Consider the following 23,514-nt stretch of genomic DNA (forward strand, 5'->3'; position numbering starts at 1 on the left):
TAGTTTTTACAGTAATTTTTCTTTACTAATCTTAATTACTTGAAGTTCCTCACTTTCATTAGACCCTTGATTCCCCACTACGTCCAGTACATTTTTTTGTGTCTTCTACTGTGAAGCCAGATACAAAATATTTGTTTAACGTCTCTGCCATTTCCTTATTCCCCATTATAATTTCTCCTATCTCTGCCTCGAAGGGACCCACATTTACTTTTGCTAATCTCTTCCTTTTTACATACTTGTAGAAGCTCTTATAATCCGTTTTTATAATTCTTACTAGTTTACTCTCATATTCAGTTTTCCACCTCTATCAATTTCTTTGTCATCCTTTGCTGATTTCTAAAATCCTCCCAATCCTCAGGCTTACTACTCTTTTTGGCAACATTGCAAGCCTCTTCTTTTAATCTAATACTATCCTTAACTTCTCTAGTTAGCCACGATTGGATCATTTGTCCCGTGGAGCTTTTATTCCTCAAGGGAATATATATTTGTTGAGAATTATGAGTTATTTCTTTAAATGTTTGCCATTACTTATCTACTGTCATATCTTTTAAACGAATTTCCCAACCTACCTCAGCCAACTTACCCCTCATACCTACATAATTGACCTTGTTTAAATTTAAGACCCTAGTTTCGGACTCAACTACATCATTCTCAAACTCAATATGAAATTCTATGAAAGTAAAAAAAAGTCTGAGCAAAAAAAAAATCCTGCAAAATGGTTTACTAGAAAGACCACACACACATACACATGTAGAGTTTGTATAAACAGACATTTGAACACAATGCAGCACGTTTTGCTGTTTAACGGAATGGAATAGCGCAGGTACTTAACTGACATTCGCACATGGGGAGCTCTTGATCTCAGCTGTGCCTTCAGGTGGGAGGTACTGAATGGAGACTAGGCACTTCCCCATAGGAATTGAGGGAAAGCTACTGGGAGAACCACCCCAGGCAGTTTTTGTGTAGCAGCAGTTTACAGAAGTGCTTTGGTAGTGGCCTGAAAATACAATGCCTGTCCTCTTCTAGGATTTTTCTCTAAGTAGTGAAACAGACACCTAAAAAAAGCAGTCAATTGTGTGCTAATTACTTCTTTCATTGAAGAATGGATCACATTCGAATCGGGAGGTGACAAAGGCATGAACGATAGTTTCAGCAGCATATGGGCAGGGGTAGGGATGGAGGAGGGTGATGTTATGGAGGTGGATGCAATTGGTTTTTATTATGGAGAGAATATGGGGTTGGAAACTCAGCTCAGGATCAACGAGGACACTGGGGTTGTGAACAGCCTAGTTCAGCTTGAGACATGGGCAGGGAGGAGTCGTCAGTGGTGAGAGTATGAAATTTGTGATGGGACCTGAAGACAATGGCTTCTCGATGTTTAGTTGGAGGAGATTACAACTCATCCAAAACCTTATACTGGAGAAGCAGTCTGGTAGCACAGAGGCAGTGGAAAATCAAGACTCAAAGCTGGGTGACATTAACACATGTGTCGAAGCTGACTCCATGGCACCAAAGAACAGCATGTAGATGAGGAAGAGAAGGAGGCCAAGGATAGATCCTTGGGGAACTGCTGAGCTGATGTTGCAGTAGTGGCAAGAAAAGCCATAGCCGGAGATGTTTTGGCTACAATTAGATAGATAAGAGTGAAACCAAGTGAGAGCAGTCTCACAAAGCTGGTCAATGGAAGAGAAATATTGGAGGACGGTGTGATCGACCAAATCAAATTTGCTGAGTGGTTGAGAAGCGATAATGCACCGTGGTCACAGAGAATGCTGTTCATGACTGAATAGAGCTGTTTTCGTGCTGTTAAAGGACTGGAAATGTGATTGGAGGGATTCCAACAGGGAGCTGCAGGAGAGATGGGCACAGATCTGGGAGGCGACAACATGTTCATGAGTCTTGAGGTTGAGGGATGAGGTGTGAGCTTATTGAGGAGAGGAGTAATGATGGCAGTTTTGAACTGTGCTCAAGCATAGGAAACATTTACAATGTTAGCTAGAATGGAGGCCAGGGGTTAGTGGCAATGAAGTCCAGCGTGCAACAAGTAGATCTCATGAACAAGATGAGCTTGAAGAAGGAATAGGGCCGGAAAATTGGGGCAGAAATTAGAGGGAGACAAGGGGTTTAGGGCTAGGGTAGGAGGGGAACAGGGAGATTTGTTTTGATGGGAAAAAGGTGGAGGGTGAAGCAGCAGAAGCATCTGGTCACTCTCTTGGTGACAAGGAAATCCAGGAGTTCCTCACGCTTATTTTTTTTTAAAGAGGTGAGGGTGGAGGGGGTAGCGGAGAGAGGTTTCAGGGGGCAGTTGGTAATAGAGAAAACAAACCTGGATCTTTGCCCTCCAGGATGATCTTAAGTAATGGATGGTTTTGGCAGATAGACTGTTCGGTAGTGATGGATATGGTTGAGCCAAATCTGGTAATGAATGGCTAATCCAGTTATGTGCCGGGTACACTCAAAATTTGCCATCCTTGGACTTGAGGAAGCAATGATGGAGTCATTCCAGGACCAGGAAGAGAGATAGTGAAGGTTTTGCTTGGGACAACAACTGCAGAGGTATCATGGCGAATGGGAAGCCAAAGGTTAGGCAGTCAGTAGTTTAAGAGTACAGTTGTAAATGACATGGGGGTAGATTTTATTCCATGGTAGATATAGAAAGAAATTAGGTTCAAAGAGGGTAGGAGGATATGGATGGTGAGGGGTACAAACAAGCGGTTGCACACGGCATGACCATGTTTAAGACCATGGGAGTTGAGGCTCTATCGGACATGGCGAGGTCAAGGGGTGGTTATGGATACGGGTAGAAGATTTTATATGGAGGAAGGGATTTAGGGAGGACAGAAGAACAGTGAATTCGGAAGAGAGGGCAAGGAGACTTAGATGGAGATTGAAATCATTGAAAATGAGGAGCTGCTCGGTGCAGAGGCTGAGGAAAGAAAGGAGATATCTCAGGCAGGAACTGAGGTGGGGCTTGGGACGGTGAATAATATGGATTTTAAAGGTGAGCCAAATAATAAAAATCTGATGCTGAAATCTCATTATAAAATATAAATACATTGTTTTGTTGCTTTGTGTAGCATTGCTAGTTAAAAGGAAGAGCTGCCAATGATATTAGTGCAAGTTCAGAATGTTTATGAAGAAACTACATAGCAAATCCCAATGGAACATAAATCTGATTTCTTCATTTCTTATCTAGATAAATATAACTCAAGATTAGTCACTTTACAACATGTCAGTGAAATTCTTCTCTAGTTACTCGACGCATACCTGGAGTTGACTTTCCACCCATTGGTTTTTCCTCTTTCCATTTGGATTTTGATTTCCCTGAATCCATGGCTGCTCCTGGACTGAAAACCATACATAATTAAAACTTATCTTCAAAAGATATCCACCTCCCACACACCATAGAAATATAACCTATCTTGATTGGCTTCAGTTTAGTTTCCCAGAATCTCTTACCACCAACCGCACTAAAAACTAAACATCTGCATGGGTAACATTCAGTAAATGTGAAATAATTGTTGCATGTGACAGTTTACACACGAGAGTAAAAATTGGAATGCCATGCTCGCTTGGCACTGAGGTCAACACACCGAATTCGTGTTTCTCCCAATTTTCAGATGATTTAATTTTAAACATCAGAAAATTAGGAGTGACCCGAATTCAATATTCTGACTGCTTCTCCATTCTATGCTCCCATTGAGTGAAGTGCCATACCAGGAGTGCAGTCTCAAAAAAATTACCTTACACTATCAACTGAAACCTGATTGAGAGGTCCAAGAACCAGTGGTGGAACAGGTGAAACAACTCTCAATCCAAGTCTGAGCCTCTTTCTTTTAAGATAGCATCAGTGTAGATGTACTATATCATGCATTTGGTAGTTTGTATTAGATTTTTGCACAGGAAAGTAATTGCTATCAAGTCTTCTAAATTGCTGTGTGTAAGAGATATAATTAGGGCTCTGAGATTACCTACATAGTGGAAACAATATACCAGCCTGGCTTGTGTGGCATTAGATAAAATGATGGAAGAATTTCTTTACCTAAATGAAACTGGGAGTGACCATTAAGCTTTTGGGTTTTTATGCTGGATTTTCTCCTAGGACTTAGTGTCACCAACTATTCTTATGAATGGATATTTTGTCACCTATGAACTAAAATGTGTCTTAAGAAAGAAAGACAGAAAGAAAGGGCAGAAAGGGAAAGAAAAGAAAGAATTTACATCTACATAGCACCTTTCACGACTTCAGGATGTCCAAAAGCACTTCACAGCCAAAGAAGTACTTTTGTGAAGTGTGGTCACTGTTGTAACGTAGGGAATATACCTACAGGTTGGGAAAGGGAAGCTGTACAGAGGAACCATTAGCTTTGCAAGTTCACCCAAAATGGTCACATAAAATGTCAGGTGTTGGGAACTAAAGATGCCTGCTGTTTTTGGACCTAAAATAACCTTTAGCTGGGATCTACAACCCTTCCGGTAAGGGGGTTGTCAGATCCCAGAGAACTGTAAACCAGTCGGAAGGCATAACACCCTTCCGTCCTGTTTAGCTTGCAGCTGGGACTTCTCATAGTTGACCGTGAATTGCAGCTCTTGAACCGTATTGAGTGTCTGGCACATAGCTGTGTTAGTATGCTTCAAGCAAGGGGCTCTGATAGGACATTCGTCTAAAGTATGGCTATATATGGACATGCTGCACACTGCGATATGCGATGACCACAGGAGACACTTCCTGAAAACTCTCTGCACTGAAGAGAAGCTAATGTTGAGAAACTTGTACTGCTAAATTTGCTCTTCAAATTGAAATTTAAAAACTTGTGATGGCACTACTGTATGGCAACCTGGAAGTATGCATACTTTAGATCGACAGGACTAACCATTCTCCTGAGCACACTGTGTGTATAATTTGTTATAATGTGACCACCTTGAAATTCCCTTGATTTAGGAATCTATTTAAGGCCCTTTGGTTTAATATATAGCACAGTCCCCAGCCTTTTACCTGGAGTAGAAATCTGTTCTCTTTTGATCGGGATAAACTCTTGATTTTACATGGATAATTTGTCTACCCTGACTGACAATCATTATAGGAGGTCTGAAAATTCATGACCCTTCCGGTGCACTTCTGCAATAAGTCCAGCAGGAGTGTGGCAGAAGCGTTGAAAATTAGGCCGTGGCCTGGATATGCCGGATCCTGACCTTAATTTCCGTGGGACCTTGTTTGGGGTAAAGCCTCACCCACTTCAATCAAGATCACTAATGACAAAGGTGGCATTGGCTAGGAGAGGGAACTCCCAGACTGGGAGTTTTCTTGTCCCCAGCCTGGGAATCCATCAGTGAAAGCAGGCATATTGGCCTCCATAGGAACAGGAGTAGACCATTCAGCCCCTCGTGCCTGCTCTGCCATTTGATAAGATCATGGCTGATCTGTGATCTAACTCCATATACCTGCCTTTGGCCCATATCCCTTAATACCTTTGGTTGCCAAAAAGCTATCTGTCTCAGATATAAATTCAGCAATTCAGCTAGTATCAATTGCCGTTTGCGGAAGAGAGTTCCAAACTTCAACCACCCTTTGTGTGTAGAAATGTTTTCTAATCTCGCTCCTGAAAGGTCTGGCTCTAATTTTTAGACTGTGCCCCCTACTCCTAAAATCCGCAACCAGCGGAAATAGTTTCTCTCTATCCACCCTATCTGTTCCCCTTAATATCTTATAAACTTCAATCAGATCACCCCTTAACCTTCGAAACTCCAGAGAATACAACCCCAATTTGTGTAATCTCTCCTCGTAACTTAACCCTTGAAGTCCGGGTATCATTCTAGTAAACCTACGCTGCACTCCCTCCAAGGCCAATATGTCCTTTCGAAGGTGTGGTGCCCAGAACTGCTCACAGTACTCCAGGTGCAAACTAACCAGGGTTTTGTATAGCTGCAGCATAACTTCTGCCCCCTTGTACTCTCGTCCTCTAGATATAAAGGCCAGCATTCCATTAGCCTTATTGATTATTTTCTGCACCTGTTCATGACACTTCAATGATCTATGTACCTGAACCCCTAAGTCCCTTTGGACATCCACTGTTTTTAACTTTTTACCATTTAGAAAGAATCCTGTTCTATCCTTTTTTGATCCAAAGTGATGACCTCACATTTGTCTACATCGAATTCCATTTGCCACAGTTTTGCCCATTCACCTAATCTATCAATATCGCTTTGTAATTTTATGTTTTCATCTACACTACTTACAATGCCACCAATCTTTGTGTCATCGGCAAACTTAGATATGAGACTTTCTATGCCTTCATCTAAGTCGTTAATAAATATTGTGAATAATTGAGGCCCCAAGACAGATCCCTGCGGGACTCCACTAGTCACATCCTGCCAATGTGAGTACCTACCCATTATCCCTACTCTCTGTCCCCTTTCGCTCTGCCAACTTCCTAACCAAGTCCGTACTTTTCCCTCGATTCCATGGGCTTCTATCTTAGCCAACAGTCTCTTATGTGGGACCTTATCAAATGCCTTCTGGAAGTCCATATAAATAACATCCATTGACATTCCCCTGTCCACTACTTTAGTCACCTCTTCAAAAAATTCAATCAGGTTTGTCCGACACGACCTACCTTTCACAAATCCATGCTGGCTCTCTCTGATTAACTGAAAATTTTCAAGGTGTTCAGTCACCCTATCCTTAATTATAGACTCCAACATTTTCCCCACAACAGATGTTAGGCTAACTGGTCTATAATTCCCTGGTTTCCCTCTCTCCCCTTTCTTAAAAAGCGGAGTGATATGTGCAATTTTCCAATTTGGAAGGACAGTTCCTGAATCTAGAGAACTTTGAAAGATTATAGTTAGGGCATCCGCAATGTGCTCACCTACTTCCTTTAAAACCCTGGGATGGAAACCATCTGGTCCTGGGGATTTTTCACTCTTTAGTGCTATTATTTTCTTCATTACTGTTGCTTTACTTATGTTAATTTTATTGAGTCCTTGTCCCCGATTCAATATTAGCTTTCTTGGGATTTCCAGCATGCTATCCTCTTTTTCTACTGTAAATACTGACGCAAAGTAATGGTTCACATGTCCGCCATTTCCCCATTGTCAATGACTCAACATGTCCGCCATTTCCCCATTGTCAATGTCCAGCCGGCATATATGAAACCCACCTGGGCATACAGGTCGGGGCTGCGGCCTGTACCCCCAAAGATTTAAAAAATGTTTCAAGTATTTATAAAAGGGGCCAATGCAGCTCTATGGACATGTTTCCAGGAGGAGGGTGCACTCCAGAACGGGCAGCCAATGCAGCATTTTGTTGCTTCTCCACTGCCCGGTGCCTAAGTCTAGCCCCTAGTGGTATAGATAACCTCCCAGATTATTAATATTAAGAAGCCTCCTTCTCACCCTGCATACTCCAGCCAGAGGTCCCTGGCAGGTGCATCTCAGCACTTACATTGAAATGTTGCCCCCACAGATTTTTGGGATAGGATCTCTCAGGTGGCCTTATCTGGTCTCCCACAGAATTTCACCCAAAAAATCATTTTGTTCTTGGTCATCCAGGTATCCAGGCATGAAAACCCATCACCATGGTTAAGAGAATCCATACCAAACTACTGAAAAATCCACATATATTTCTAATTGCCTGATATAAAGTCAGTTCAGTTCAAATTTTCTGGTATTTTATATAAAGTGTGATGTCTTACACTCTTAAAACTTCTATATAGTAACAATTCCTTGCTGCTTTCTTTGGCTTACCATTTCACATTTTACAAGTGGGGTTCATGATGGCAGTGAACCTTTGTACTTGTCATTAGGCAAGAAGCAGTATCATACCACATAATCAAGGCAGCAGTGAGCCTTAGGTTTATGTTACTGGCTGTTACAGGAAAAAGGCATAACTTCTATACATTGTGAGTACTTACGGAACGAACGTAAAGTCAAACTGTGACAAAACAGGATTCAGGTAATCCTCCATGGATTTGACAATTCTGGAAAAGTCTGCATCAAGCCAGCTTTCATTTTCTGCAGTAGTTTTTGTTTTCTTCTAATTTGAAAATAAAACAGTAAAGTAAAACAATGGTATCTTAAACAAAACATGTTACTAGCAAATCTCCCATATAAAGCAACGCATAATGCATAATTCTCAGGGCCACTGATTTAGTGACCAATTATGTTTTTTATTGTATGGTATTCTGCGATTTTTACTGGTTTTTGAGATTGAATTCCATGACTCTCCATTTTCCATGAAAACTGTAAATCAATAGCTTTGACTACTATGTACCCATATACCCAATTTGATTGATTTGCTTTTTCCTTTCCTATATTGGAAGCTATTGCTGACTGTACAATTTTGATTTCTTTTTTTTTGAACTTCATGATTAATGGTTTTTATTTTTGCCTCCTACTTCAGCTGGGACTGGCAAAAATGCTTTATTTTGGAGACTACAGCCTGAAGAAACTTTCAAGACATATTGCTTAAGTTACAGAACAGCTTTAAAGTGTCTTTTTTCACCTTGCACCTTGATAGAGCTAGACTTGCCTCTGACTGCCTAAGGGCCTATGAGACCACTGAGATATTTTTGCCCCCACCTACGTAAGAGGTTCTGAGTACCAAGGACAGGGTTCCCATTGGCCATTCCTTTGTTTGCAATTTTAAATGGAGAAGGAGCAGTAAAACATGAAGGAAAGGAGAATGAAATAGCATTTGAGGATAATGCGCCCTACAAGATATTACCTCCACCCCAAAAAACTTACAGGGCATGCAGATTGTATGAAGATCTCTGTAAGAACCTCTCTGTCTAAGAAGAGTTCACTTCACCAAAGGGGAAGTAAGGGAGTTGTGCCAACTACTAGATGTAGGTCTGCAGCCAAGCTCATCTGTCCAGACTGTGGCTGGGAAAATGATGACTGTATTCAACTTTTATGCTATTGAGTCATTTCAAGCAGCCCCAGAGCATCTATGTAATATCACACAAGCTATTGTACAGGCATTCATTCATCAGATAATTGACATACTTAGGAATGCTGGGGAATTCATCCAATTAACATTACTGCAAGGCAGCAGTGTCATAGGGCCATACAGATTTATTGTATTGCTGGGTTCCTCAAAGTGCAGGATGCAATAGATGGTGCCACAGAGCACTGTGAACTCCTTCAACTTTCTTAATAGAAAGGGGTATCAGTCGCAAAATGACCAGATTGTGTGTAACCAGATGCAAATAATCCTCCACATCAATGCCAGATTTGCTACAAGTTGCCACGGTGCATTCATCCTCAGGAATTCTTCCATCCCTAGCTATTGTGTACAATTTTGGTCTCCTTACCTAAGGAAGGATATACTTGCCATAGAGGCAGTGCAACGAAGGTTCACCAGACTAATTCCTGGGATGGCGGGATTGTTGTATGAGGAGAGATTGAGTAGACTGGGGCTGTATTCTCTAGAGTTTAGAAGAATGAGAGGTGATCTCATTGAAACATACAAAATTCTTACAGGGCTCAATAGGGTAGATGCAGGGAGGATGTTTCCTCTGGCTGGGGAGTCTAGAACCAGGGGTCACAGTCTCAGAATAAGGGGTAGGCCATTTAAAACTGAGATGAGGAGAAATTTCTTCACTCAGAGGGTGGTGAATCTTTGGAATTCTCTACCCCAGAGGGCTTTGGAGGCTCAGTCATTGAGTACATTCAAAACAGAGATCGACAGATTTCTAGATATTAAAGGCATCAAGGGATATGGGGCTAGTGGAGGAAAATGGCATTGAGGTAGAAAATCAGCCACGATCTGATTGAATGGTGGAGCAGGCTTAAGCGGCTGGATGGCCTGCTCCTGCTCCTATTTCTTATATTCTTATGTTCTCTTCAAGAAAGACAGTCAAATGAATGGATGGCTTGTGGGTGATAAAGCGTATCCCTTGCTGTCATGGATAATAACCCCTCTAAGAATTGCCAGAACAGCAGCTGAGGAGCACTGCAACAAGACACAGGCTTCTATCAGAGTTGTCAGAGAGAGAACTGCAGGGTCTTAAGGGACACGTTTTCTGCTTTGTTACATCAGGAGGGACTGTGCAATACGCCCCAGAGCGTGTAACCTGCATAGTTATAGTTTGCTGTGCCCTGCACACCATAGTCATCCAAAAAGACATGAACATGAAGATTCATGAAGAAATATTTGGATTTTCAGAAGGCCTTTGATAAAGTCCCACATAAGAGGTTAGTGTGCAAAATTAAAGCACATGGAATTGGGGGTAATATACTGGCATGGATTGAAAATTGGTTAACAGACAAGAAACAGAGAGTAGGAATAAATGGGTCTTTTTCAGGATGGCAGACAGTGACTAGTGCGGTACCCAGCTAGTCATAATATATATCAATGATTTGGATGAGGGAACCAAATGTAATATTTCCAAGTTTGCTGATGACACAAAACTAGGTGGGATCATGAGTTGCGAGGAGGATGCAAAGAGGCTTCAAGGCGATTTAGACAAGTTGAGTGAGTGGGTAAATACATGGCAGATGCAGTATAATGTGGATAAATGTGAAGTGATCCACGACGGAAGGAAAAACAGAAAGGCAGAGTATTATTTAAATGGTGATAGATTGGGGAATGTTGATGTACAAAGGGACCTGGGTGTTCTTGTACACCAGTCACTGAAAGCAAATATGCAGATGCAGCAAGCAGTTAGGAAGGCAAATGGTATGTTGGCCTTCATTGCAAGAGGATTTGTGTATAGGAACAAGGATGTCTTACTGCAGTTATACAGGACCTTGGTGAGACCACACCTGGAGTACTGTGTGCAGTTTTAGTCTCCTTACCTAAGAAAGGATATACTTGTCATAGAGTGAGTGCAGCGAGGTTCACCAGATTGATTCCTGGGATGGCAGGACTGTCATATGAGGAGAGATTGGGTTGACTCGGCCTGTACTCACTCGAGTTTAGAAGAATGAGAGGGGATCTCATTGAAACATATAAAATTCTGACAGGGCTAGACAGATTGGATGCAGGGAGGATGTTTCCCCTGGCTGGGGGGTCCAGGACAAGGGGTCACAGTCTCAGGATAAGGGATAGGACATTTAGGACTGAGCTGAGGAGAAATTTCTTCACTCACAGGATGGTGAACCTGTGGAATTCTCTACCACAGAAGGCTGTGGAGGCCATGTCACTGAATATATTTAAGAAGGAGCTAGATGGATTTTTAGACATAAAAGGCATCAAGGGGTATGGGGAGAGAGCAGGAATATGGTATTGAGGTAGAGGATCAGCCATGGTCATATTGAATGGTAGAGGAGGCTCAAAGGGCCGAATGGCCTACTCCTGCTCCATTTTCTATGTTTCTATTCCTTAGGAGGTGGATATGACTGTTTTGGAGGCATAAGAACATAGAGTGGAACATTAGGAACATCATCATTCAGAGGACTTCTCGGTGACAGCTACAAGGGATATGTGAACTCATCAATGAATTTTTTTCAACTGTTTAGCACAGTTTACCTTGGTCATCACTGCCATTACTCCTTCATCTCAACTTTCACAAATTACAAATCCTTTTACCCATCCTAGAACATCACATCACGTCAAACTTCTTTGGCCCTATATGACCTTGCCTGTCTTCATGACTAACTGTACATGAAAAAAGTGCATCTTTTTTATTACAAGCAAACATGAATATAAGCCAGTATAGTCCCTCCTCACATCAAGCGTCCCTGGGTATTTAAACGTGCCTTTTTTTGCTCCTGTTCCAGTGCTTTTCCCAGGTGCAACCTGAGGGTCAGTATTAGGAACACAGGAACAGGAGTAGGCCATTCAGCCCCTTGAGTCTGTTCCACCAATCAAAGAGATCATGGCTGATCTGTATCCTAACTCCATCATCTGCCTTGGCTCCATATCACTTAATACCCTAGGTTAGCAAAAATCTATCGATCTCAAATTTAAAATTATTAATTGAGCTAGTCTCTCATTGAAACATATAACATTCTGACAGGGCTAGACAGACTGGATGCAGGGAGGATGTTTCCCCTGGCTGGGGGGTCCAGAAAGAGGGGTCACAGTCTCAGGATACGGGATAAGACATTTAGGACTGAGATGAGGAGAAATTTCTTCATTCAGAGGTTGGGTGAACCTGTGGAATTCTCTATCACAGAAGGCTGTGGAGGCCAAGTCACTGAATATATTTAAGAAAGAGCTAGATAGATTTCTAGACACAAAAGGCATCAAGGGGTATGGGGAGAGAGCGGGAATATGGTATTGAGATAGAGGATCAGCCATGATCATATTGAATGGCAGAGCAGGCTCGAAGGGTGAATGGCCTACTCCTGCTCCTATTTTCTGTTAGCATCTACTACTTTTTGTGGGAGAGAGTTGCATACTTCTACCATCCTTTACATGAAGAAGTGTTTCCTAATTTCTCTCCTGAATGACCAAGCTCTGATTTTAAGGTAATGTCCCCTTGTCCTAGACTCCCCCACTAGCAGAAAAAGTTTCTCTCGATTTAACCTATCAATTCCTTTCAAAATCCTGGAAACGTCTTTATTCCAGGGAATACAAGCCTAGTCTATGTAATCTTGCCTCATAATCTAACCCTTGGAGCCCTGATAACATTCTGGTAAATCTGCACTGCGCTCCTTCCAAGGCCAATATATGCTTTCTAAGGTTTGGTGCCCAGAACTGTATACAGTACTCCGGATATAGTCTAACCAGGGATTTGTATAGCTGTAGCAAAACCTCCTCCCCTTTCTAGGCCTCCAGTTATAAAGGCTAACATTCCATTAGCCTTTTTGATTATTTTTTGTACCTGACTGCTACATGTTAGTGATCTATGTACACGGACCCCTAAATCTATTTGGACCTCCACTGTTCCTAGCTTTTCGCTATTTAAAAAATACTCGGATCTATCCTTTTTTGGTCCAAAATGGATGACCTCATACTAACCTGTATTGAAATTCATCTGCCAGTTTTGCCCACTCACTTAATCTATCAATGTCTCTTTGTAATTTTATGCTCCTGACTACATTACTTACAGTGCCACCAATCTTTGTGTCACGGCAAACTTGGATAAATGGCTCTCTATTGTGTTATCTAAATCATTAATAAATATAGTGAATAGCTGAGGCCCCAGCTCAGGACACCACTAGTTACTTCCTTCCAATTCGAGTACATACCCATTATCCCTACGCTCTGTCTTCTACCACCTAACCAATCTCCTAACCAGGTCAACTATTTGCCTTCAATTCCATGAGCTTTAATTTCAGCTAACAGTCTCTTATGTGGAACCTTATCAAATGCCTTCTGGAAGTCCATATAAACTACATCCAAAGATATTCCCCTTTCTATTACTTTAATTACTTCCTCAAAAAAATCATCTGGGTTCATTAGACATGACCTATCCTTTACAGATCCATGTTGGCTTTCTCTAAACAGTTCAAATTTCTCTAAATGCTCAGTCACTTTTTCCTTAATTATAGATTCCAATAACGTCCCCACAACAGATGTTAGACTAACAGGTCGATAATTTCCTGGTTTCTCTATTTCACCTTTTTAAATAATGTAGTTACATTTGTAATTTTCCAATCTAATAGGACAATTCCTGAATTGAGACAGCTTTGGAAGATTATGGCTAAAGCATCTGCAATTTCCTCACCTACTTCCTTTAAAACCCTGGGGTGGAAACTATCAGGTCTGGGGATTTGTCAGTCTTCAGTGCTGTTATTTTTTCTAATACTGTTTTCTTGCTTACATTAACTTTAGTGAGTTCCAGTCCTTGATTCATTATTAGTTTCCCTGGAATGTCAAGTATATTCTCTTCCTCTACTGTGAAGACTGACACAAAGTAATTATTCAACAAGTCTGCCATTTTCTTATTTTCATTTGCAATATTATCTGCATCTGTTTTTAAAGGGCTAATATTGCCCTTGACTACCCTTTTTCTTCTAGCATAATTGTAAAAATTTTGTGTTAATCTTGATATCCCTCGCAAGTTTCTTTTCAGGTTCCCTTTTTGAAGTTATTACTATCTTTTTTGTCTTCCTTTGCTGTTCTTTATAGCTCTCCCAGTCCCTTGGATCTACACTATTCTCTGCACTTTTGTATGCTCTTTCCTTTAGTTTTATGTTATCTCTCACCTCTTTTGTCGACCATAGCTGTTTTATTTGGTAAGTAGAGCTCATGCCCCTTAGGGGAATATACTGGTCCTGTATTGCAAGAATTAGTTGGCTGTTCCTGTGGTGCTAAAAGCTCATGGGATAAAGGTGGGCCTCCTCTGTTCCTTGAGGGACCTGCTACAGATTGCACCTCTAGTGCTTCTTCCTGGTGTCTCCTCCTGTGTGCCATTTGCATCTGTGGGGAAAGGTCAGGTGCCTGGTATGTGCTGCTGTCCTGAGAAATGGCAGTTTCATGCAAGTCTGGCCCTGCTATATCCATTCTGCTAGGCCCTGGATCTGTGTCTCTATTGAGCAGTAGGCTGGCTGATGTAATGGCAGCTGTCAGATCCTAAAGGCTCCAAGAAAGTGGCCTGCATGATGACCTCCAGTGTTTTGGAGCCGATACACAGGGTTCTATCCAATCAGTGACCTACTTCCACCAGGGTTGCAGTCTGTGTTTCAGGGGAGGCAGAGTCTCCGACTGGCTGTTCCTGAGGTAAGGCCTGTCATTGCTTCTAATACAGCTGCTACACATTCTTTTAATACTTGCAATGAAGAAAAAACTTTCCTGCTGTTACTGCAACTAAAGGTTGTGTACTCCAGAGTCACAGCTGTCAGCTGCCAAACACTTGGAGATTGACCTCTAAGCCTAGGTATGATGTTGCTCAAACATCCTTCTTTTTAGACGATTACCCATGAGTTCTGGGTCCCACAGTTCTAAAGCCATGGGCATCTTTAGTTTCCTCTGCTGGGAAGGTGACCAATCCTCACCCATGCCTCATTCCTCTTGCACCCTTGTGCTCAGTGATTCACCAGTCACATCCTCACTCCTATCCAATAATATTGTTGTCAATATTTCTGTTCTGGATTTTTTCTTAAATGGTAATCTTTTGGCCAATTTCCAACAACAGATTTGAACTGCAATGTTTTATCACTTCTTTATCATTTCAAAAATAGAAATTGCTAGTTTGAATTGCAAAAATGACATCAACTTGCATACATCGGCAATATACAGCTTAAGGAAAGTTTGTGTGAAAAGAATCATCATTCAACTAAACAAAATCATATAGTATTTGTGTTCTGCAGTATAATAACATACTATGAAATGGTAGATTTCCAGCCTGGAAAAAACTGTACAAATAGGGACAATATGCATTTGTTTGCATTAAAGAAGCTTTCATTTCTGCATTGGAGACAAAATATACAAGATATAATAATGATTATATACTGGGCCTAAAATGGCAAACCAAATTAACTCACCATATCGAGTTTTATGTCTTCTTGTATTTTCTGAAACGCATTCTTCCTTTGCATCTTGTAATTGTGCTGGTATTCGAGTTTTAAAAGATAACGCGCCAGTTTCTGCTTATACCTGGAGACACTTGTCAACAGACTTGACAATAATTTAGGATTTACAGAAGTACGAACAATTTTAGCTTGTGTTAGACCCAGATCTGAATGTATATAAAAAAAAATACTTGATTGGCTAAAAGATTAACATAATAATATTCAATGAGAAAGGTAGAAAGCTTAGCTACATCAAAATAGCGGTCAGAAAACAAAATCAGCTTTATCACTGTTATACTAAAAGAATTATTTGTCCATTAAAGTTCAAAGTAAAACTGGGACTGGATGGTTCAGTGGCTTTCATTGTTTAGACATGGTTTCAAATCCAGCTTAGACTCATGGGATGAAACTCTGCTGGCTGTAAGGATCCTATTTGAGTAGTCTATATCGAGCTCCGAATAGGCATGAGCTCACAGTACAAAAGTACTTCTAAATATTCATTAAACTGTCAATCTAATATAGAAAGCCACAGGATGGCTGCTGTAGAAAATGGAAAAATGTCACACAAGTGCATTGAAGTTGATACTAGGCACATTGTTGGGGCAGAGCAGAGGGTATATCTGACCGTGTAGTACTTAATGTTGACACCGGCTGTTAAAAATGGAAAATATTCCATTCCACAGCACTAACAGTTCAAAACAACTTTGTAAAAATAAGTTTAAAAAAAAGAAAACATAAGCATTATTCTGTAATGTCATACAACAAAATGAAGATTCTCATGTTATGTTGACAAAAAACAACAACTTGCATTTAAATAGCGCCTTTAATGCAGTAAAATGCTCCAAGATGCTTGACGGGAGTGTTATCAAACAAAATTTGACACCGAGCCACGTAAGGAGAGGTAGGTTTTAAGGAACATCTTAAAGGAAGAGAGAAAGGTAGAGAGGTGGAGAGGTTTAGGGAGGAATTCCAGAGCTTAGGGCCTAGGCAGCTGAAGGCACAACTGCCAGTGGCACAGCGATGAAAATTGGGGATGCGCAAGAGGCCAGAATTGGAGGAGAGCAGAGATCACAGAGGGTCGTAGGGCTGGAGGAGGTCACAGAGGTAGGGAGAGATGTGGCCATGGAGGGATTTGAAAACAAGGATGAGAATCAATGATTCATTAAATTACATAAATGTTCCTCAGTTGAGGAAGGCTATACAATTGCTTCCATGTTAGTTAGCTCTTTTACTGTTAAAGCTGTAAAGCTGTAGTAGTCAATTATCCCAATGTTATTCTTCCCTGATATAAAAATAGCAACTAAAGAAACCAGCCTGTTAAAAGCATTTCTCTCATTATGATACCATTGTGAATATGTTCATGGTTTTCACAAAAGAGGACAATTTCAGCAATGTATAATTTGTGCACTCATTGTTTTGAGTGCTCAACATACACTCAATCACGAAATGTAGAAGGAAATAATAACCATTCTGGAGAAAGTGATGTATGACAAATAAAACTGTATATTTCACATTTTGCTATTGCTTGTTTATTTTGTAATGTGATCCGAGTGATTGGGGCAGTTGAATCTCGTTCAAGTAGGTGTATCTGTGCCTGTTCAAAAAATAACACTAATGGTCGGTAACCAGAGGACACAGATTTATGGTAAATGGCAAAAGAACCGGAGACATGATGAAAAGAAAATTTTTTATGCAGCGGGTTGTTATGATGTGGAATGTACTGCCTGAAAGGGTGGTGAAAGCGGATTCAATAATAACTTGCAAAAGGGAATTAGATAAATACTTGAAGAGGGAAATTTGCAGGGCTATGGGGAAAAGGCAGGGGAATGGGACCAATTGGATAGCTCTTTCAAAGTACAGACACGATGGGCCGAATGGCCTCCTTCTGTACTGTATCATCCTCTGATTCCATGATTCTATGAAGTGTAAAACTATTCAAGTAAAGAGAAAGAGTTCTAAATAACAGTGCTGAATTTTGACATGCCATACAAGCATGGTAATGCAAATTATTGTTGCAGAAATATTTGGTGAAGTACTATTGCAGAGATGTCTAAAAAAGTACCATGGCTGAGATGTTTGATGAAGAAGGAAAGTTTTGAAAGGTATTATTATTTATGTTCATTTTGCTCAGACTATTGTAACTTTAGCATGAAGAAATTACAAGTTACAATTTTTTTATAGTGGCATCTAAAATTGGAAGAAAAACGTGGATAAAGCAGGAGGACTTAATCTGGCTCATGTGCTTCAGTTTGTGTAATAAATGTCAGCGAACAGTAAATTTTCATATTATATACATATGTGACTTGGCCTTTAGTGGCAAACAAAAGTTGTTTTTAAGCACAGCTGCTGCTGCACTAAAAATGAAGGCAACACATCACCTGCAGAAACACAATGCAGAACATTCACATGGAAACAGCCAGTCGCATAGTGGAAAGTAGACGTGCCTCCTCTCATGAGAACAAATGCAGCATATTTAAGCATCAAAGTATAGTGCCATTGAGTGATGGGACAACGGTTCCACTACCTATTCTACTGAGCTGATGGTCTCAACCACGCTGTGATGGGGAGACACTAAGGAAAGGCCAGCCATATCTCCACTGAGATGAAACAAAAATTAGAAGGACCAAGAGACTCTCCAGGTGGCACATTTGAGACCTGCTTTAGTGAAGGCCTGTGAGTAGGTAATGTGTGGCCTGAAGAGACAAAAAAGGGAGGAAAACAAAGGAGAAAGTAATCAGATAAATAATAAATTGACTAAATTAAAGAATAAAGAAAATGGGAAAATACTAAAAACAGAAAAATGGAATGACAAATAAAGCAAATAAATGGACAAGTGAATGGGAGGGCCCATTGAATGATGAATTAGAGCATGCAGTTGTAGGACATTGAGTTGTGCTCATAATTTGCAATGTGGCCAATTTCTAATCTCAGCTACTGCATCCTAAGGAGGAGATAAGTGAATATCCAGGTACTTTCTCACAGAAACAGAAAGAAAGGTTGAGGCAATCACAAAGATTCAATCCCAAACAGTTCCTTCCAGCCAATTTGAAGTGGTATTAGCAGAAGTCTGGCAGTCGGTTATCTGCCCTCCATTTCAATTAGAGATGGTGAGTGATATAGCAAGATTAATGGAACTGAGGATACAAATTAGTCCTTTCTAGAAAGGGAAAAAAACCAAAAATTAATACCGAGAAAAGAAATAATAAGATAACATTCAAATGGAGTAAAAGGAATGTACAGAGAAATTAAAAAAAATCATGAAGAATGAGACAAAGTAACTTACAGAGCAACAAATGGCACATTTAAGGGGTATTGTGAAATATACTTATATGGACCCTGAACGTATACACCTTAATTTGGGTCAATATCCATCACAATTTTTCAAAATGTAAATAATGCAATATTTTATGAACACAAAAACACAAGGTTTTCTTACTTTGACTGCCTTTGGCCCTTCTTTCAACAATGGGTTTTAGTTTTGGTTTCTCAAGAAGCGCTCCATATAACATAGATCTGTAAGATACTTGCAGCATTAGTTGTTTTTCATTTCCACAGGAAATTACATCAAGAGTTTAATATGGCATCTCACTTTTTACACATTCCTCTACATGACCAACTTCACATGCCAGATCCTAGATAAAGGTATCACTATTTTATGCTGCATTACATAGGTTACTAATGTAAAAAATACTTTGTGATTTAAAGATTTGGAAAAATAGATAGCTTTAAAATTGCAATGTTAAGCACTTTCAGGATTGTGCCTGCCTGTTGTGTGGGTTCTATCCCCTCCCACTAATGATAATAAGCTCCACGCATCTGGGAAACTGATACTATAAGCTAAGTCCAGCAATCAACGACACTAGGAAAAGAAGGTAAAGAAATGAAGGAACTATGTAAAAATGGTGGCCTCGACGTCAAAAAAACTAATGCAGAGAACAAAATGCAAATAAATATCTATGCTTCTACCAAAACAAATGTAACATTTCAATGCACTTTCAGAATGGAAAAATGGTTTTAAAAATCAAATTACAGTCGGCTTAATAATTTGTTCACTTTATATGAACTTGGGGAGTGCTGGGTAAGTCCATCCAATGTGAATTTCGGTTTTGGACCTCATTGACTTTACACCTCCTTCGCAAAGTGGTTGACACTGGCTAGCAGCAAGTCTCCCTTTAGAACATTTTTGCCCCCTACTGTGATGATGGATTTGTATACTTAACTTTATGTAAAACATCAATAAAGAATCCATGATAAATGGAGGTGGAGTAAAAAGGGTTTTCACCATGACTATAAACAAGATAGAGCGGCTTCAGGGCATTCTCAAGGGGGAGGGTGAGGGTGAGCAGGCAGAGGTCGTGGTCCACATTGGGACCAACGACATAGGTAGGAAGGGAGATGAGGTCCTGCATCAAGAATTTAGGGAGCTAGGTAGCAGATTAAAGAGCAGGACCTCAAAGGTTGTAATCTCTGGATTACTCCCAGTGCCACGGGCTAGTGAGTATAGAAATAGGAGGATAGAACAGATGAATGCGTGGCTAAAGAGTTGGTGCAGGAGGGAGGGTTTCAGTTTCCTGGATCACTGGGCCTGCTTCTGGGGAAGGTGGGACTTGTACAAGTCGGACGGGTTGCATCTGAACCAGAGCGGGACAAATATCCTTGCGGGGAGGTTTGCTCGCACTGTTGGGGGGGGTTTAAACTAACTTGGCAGGGGGATGGGATACAGAGTGGAGCTACAATAGGGGGTGATGTGCAGCCAAATATAGAGAAAAAAACAAGTCAGCTTGGAAGACAGGGCAAATATGTGAGGGCAAGGCTGGATGGCATCTATTTTAATGCAAGGAGTCTTGCGAATAAGGTGGATGAACTGAAGGTGTTGATAAACACATGGGAGTATGATATTGTTGCTGTCACAGAGACATGGTTGAGGGAGGGGCAAGACTGGCAGCTCAATATTCCGGGGTACAGAATCTTCAGGCGAGACAGAGGGGGAGGTATAAGAGGAGGGGGGGGTCGCAATATTAATTAAAGAATCAATTACTGCCATAAGGAGGGATGATATATAAGCAGGTTCCTCTAATGAGGCCATATGGGTGGAGCTTAAAAACAAAAAGGGGGCAAGCACTTTGATGGGAGTGTACTATAGGCCCCCAAACAGTCAGGGGGAGATAGAGGAACAGATATGTAGGCAAATCTCAGAAAATTGTGCAAATAATAGGGTAATAATAGTGGGGGATTTCAACTTCCCCAATATTAACTGGGATACTCAGAGTGTAAAAGGCTTAGAGGGTACAAAATTCTTAACGTGCATCCAGGAGAGCTTTTTGAGCCAGCATGTAGAAAGTCCTACAAGAGAGGGGGCGGTACTGGACCTAATTCTAGGGAATGTGGCCGGCCAAGTGGAAGAAGTGCTAGTAGGTGAGCACTTTGGTGACAGTGACCATAATTTGGTGAGATTTAAGGTCGTCATGGAAAAGGACAGGGAGGGGCCGGAAATAAAGGTTCTAAATTGGGGGAAGGCCGATTTTAATAGGATAAGGCAGGATCTGGCCAAAATGGACTGGGATCAGCTGCTTGTAGGAAAATCCGCATCGGAGCAATGGGAGTCTTTCAGAAGGGAGATTGAGACCATACAATGGCAACATGTTCCCGTAAAGGTCAAGGGTGGTTCCAAGAACTCCAGGGAACCTTGGATGTCAGGGGATATACGAGAATGGATTAGGAAAAAAAGGAGGGCTTTTGGCAGATACAAAAGGCTAAAGACGGAGGAAGCCCTAGAGGAGTACAAAAAGTGCAGGAGGATACTTAAAAAAGAAATTAGGAGATCAAGGAGGGGCCATGAAATAACACTGGCGAGCAAAATAAAGGAAAATCCTAAGATGTTTTATAAGTATATTAAGGGTAAGAGGATGACTAGGGAAAAAATAGGGCCCGTTAGGGACAAAAATGGCAATCTGTGTGTGGAGCCGGCAGATGTAGGAGGGGTTCTAAATGAATTTTTTGCATCTGTTTTCACTATGGAGAAGGACGATGTAGACATAGAAATACGGCAGGGGGACTGTGATATACTCGAACATATTAACATCGAGCGGGAGGAGGTATTGGCGGTTTTAGCAGGCCTAAAAATGGATAAATCCCCAGGCCCGGACGAAATGTATCCCAGGCTACTGTGTGAGGCAAAGGAGGAGATTGCGGGGGCTCTGACACATATATTCAGAACCTCTCTGGCCACAGGGGATGTGCCAGAGGACTGGAGAACCGCTAATGTAATACCATTATTCAAGAAGGGGAGTAGGGAAAAACCGGGGAACTACAGGCCAGTGAGCCTAACATCAGTGGTAGGAAAATTATTGGAAAAAATTCTGAAGGACAAAATTAGTCTCCACTTGGAGAAGCAAGGATTAATCAGGGATAGTCAACATGGCTTTGTCAAGGGAAGATCATGTCTGACTAATTTGATTGAATTTTTTGAGGGGGTGACTAGGCGTGTGGATGAGGGTAACGCAGTGGATGTGGTATACATGGATTTCAGTAAGGCCTTCGATAAAGTCCCCCACAGGAGACTGGTCAAGAAGGTACGAGCCCATGGAATCCAGGGTGCCTTGGCACTTTGGATACAAAACTGGCTTAGTGGCAGAAGGCAGAGGGTGATGGTCGAAGGTTGTTTTTGTGACTGGAAGCCTGTGGCCAGTGGGGTACCACAGGGATCGGTGCTGGGTCCCTTGCTGTTTGTGGTCTACATTAATGACTTGGATATGAATGTAAAAGGTATGATCAGTAAGTTCGCTGATGATACAAAAATTGGTAGGGTGGTAAATAGCGAGGAGGATAGCCTCAGTCTGCAGGACGATATAGATGGGTTGGTCAGATGGGCGGAACAGTGGCAAATGGAATTTAACCCGGAAAAGTGCGAGGTGATGCACTTTGGAGGGACTAACAAGGCAAGGGAATACACAATGAATGGGAGGACCCTAGGCAAGACAGAGGGTCAGAGGGATCTTGGTGTGCAAGTTCACAGATCCCTGAAGGCGGCGGAACAGGTAGATAAGGTGGTAAAGAAGGCATATGGGATACTTGCCTTTATTAGCCGAGGCATAGAATATAAGAGCAAGGAGGTTATGATGGAGCTGTATAAAACACTGGTTAGGCCACAGCTGGAGTACTGTGTGCAGTTCTGGTCGCCACACTACAGGAAGGATGTGATCGCTTTGGAAAGGGTGCAGAGGAGATTCACCAGGATGTTACCAGGGCTGGAGCGCTTCAGCTATGAAGAGAGACTGGGAAGATTGGGTTTGTTTTCCTTGGAGCAGAGGAGGCTGAGGGGGGACATGATTGAGGTGTACAAAATTATGAGGGGCATAGATAGGATGGATACTAAGGAGCTTTTTCCCTTCGTTGAGGGTACTATAACAAGGGGACATAGATTCAAGGTAAAAGGCGGGAGGTTTAGAGGGGATTTGAGAAAGAACTTTTTCACCCAGAGGGTGGTTGGAGTCTGGAACTCACTGCCTGAAAGGGTTGTGGAGGCAGGAACCCTCACAACATTCAAGAAGCATTTGGATGAGCACTTGAAATGCCATAGCATACAAGGCTACGGACCAAATGCTGGAATATGGGATTAGAGTAGACAGGGCTGATGGCCGGCGCGGACACGATGGGCCGAAGGGCCTCTATCCGTGCTGTATAACTCTATGACTCTATGAGTATCCCATGCTCTCTCCAGATGGCTTAGTGAAAGTCTGCAAGGGTTATGGGATAGGAAGCCCAGAACTGGCGAATGTCAGCCCTATGTATAAGACATAAGGAAAAGGCATACAAAAAGGAAAAAAATGGCACAGATCCTGGAGAATGGGAAAAATACAAAGATCAACAAAGGGTCACAAAAGATAGAAAGAGCTACAAAAACGGAGTATGAAAAGAAACTTGCAAGGGATATCAAAACCAGTATGAAAAACTTTTATAGTTATATTAGGAAAAAGAGGGTGGTCAGGGGCAGTGTTGGCCCCTTAAAAACTGAAAGTGGGGATATTGTCATTGACAATGGGGAAATGGCGGACATGTTGAACAATTACTTTGTGTTAGTATTTACAGTAGAAAAAGAGGATAGCATGC

At 41.4% G+C, this 23,514-nt stretch overlaps 1 protein-coding gene across 1 annotated transcript in view; it reads right to left on the reverse strand.

Moving 5' to 3' along the window:
* Window positions 1–23,514, reverse strand: part of LOC137340238 (cilia- and flagella-associated protein 46) — a 303,329-nt gene that overhangs the window by 59,624 nt on the left and 220,191 nt on the right. Inside the window, exons 47-50 of the mRNA XM_068002660.1 lie at window positions 18,842–18,918; window positions 15,379–15,572; window positions 7,914–8,035; window positions 3,268–3,347 (exon numbers count right to left, since the gene is read on the reverse strand). Coding sequence (XP_067858761.1) covers window positions 3,268–3,347; window positions 7,914–8,035; window positions 15,379–15,572; window positions 18,842–18,918 — 473 coding nt within the window. The remainder of the gene's footprint in view (window positions 1–3,267; window positions 3,348–7,913; window positions 8,036–15,378; window positions 15,573–18,841; window positions 18,919–23,514) is intronic.

This window comes from Heptranchias perlo, chromosome 21 (genome assembly GCF_035084215.1).
Source record: "Heptranchias perlo isolate sHepPer1 chromosome 21, sHepPer1.hap1, whole genome shotgun sequence".
In the NCBI taxonomy this organism is placed as follows: domain Eukaryota; kingdom Metazoa; phylum Chordata; class Chondrichthyes; order Hexanchiformes; family Hexanchidae; genus Heptranchias; species Heptranchias perlo.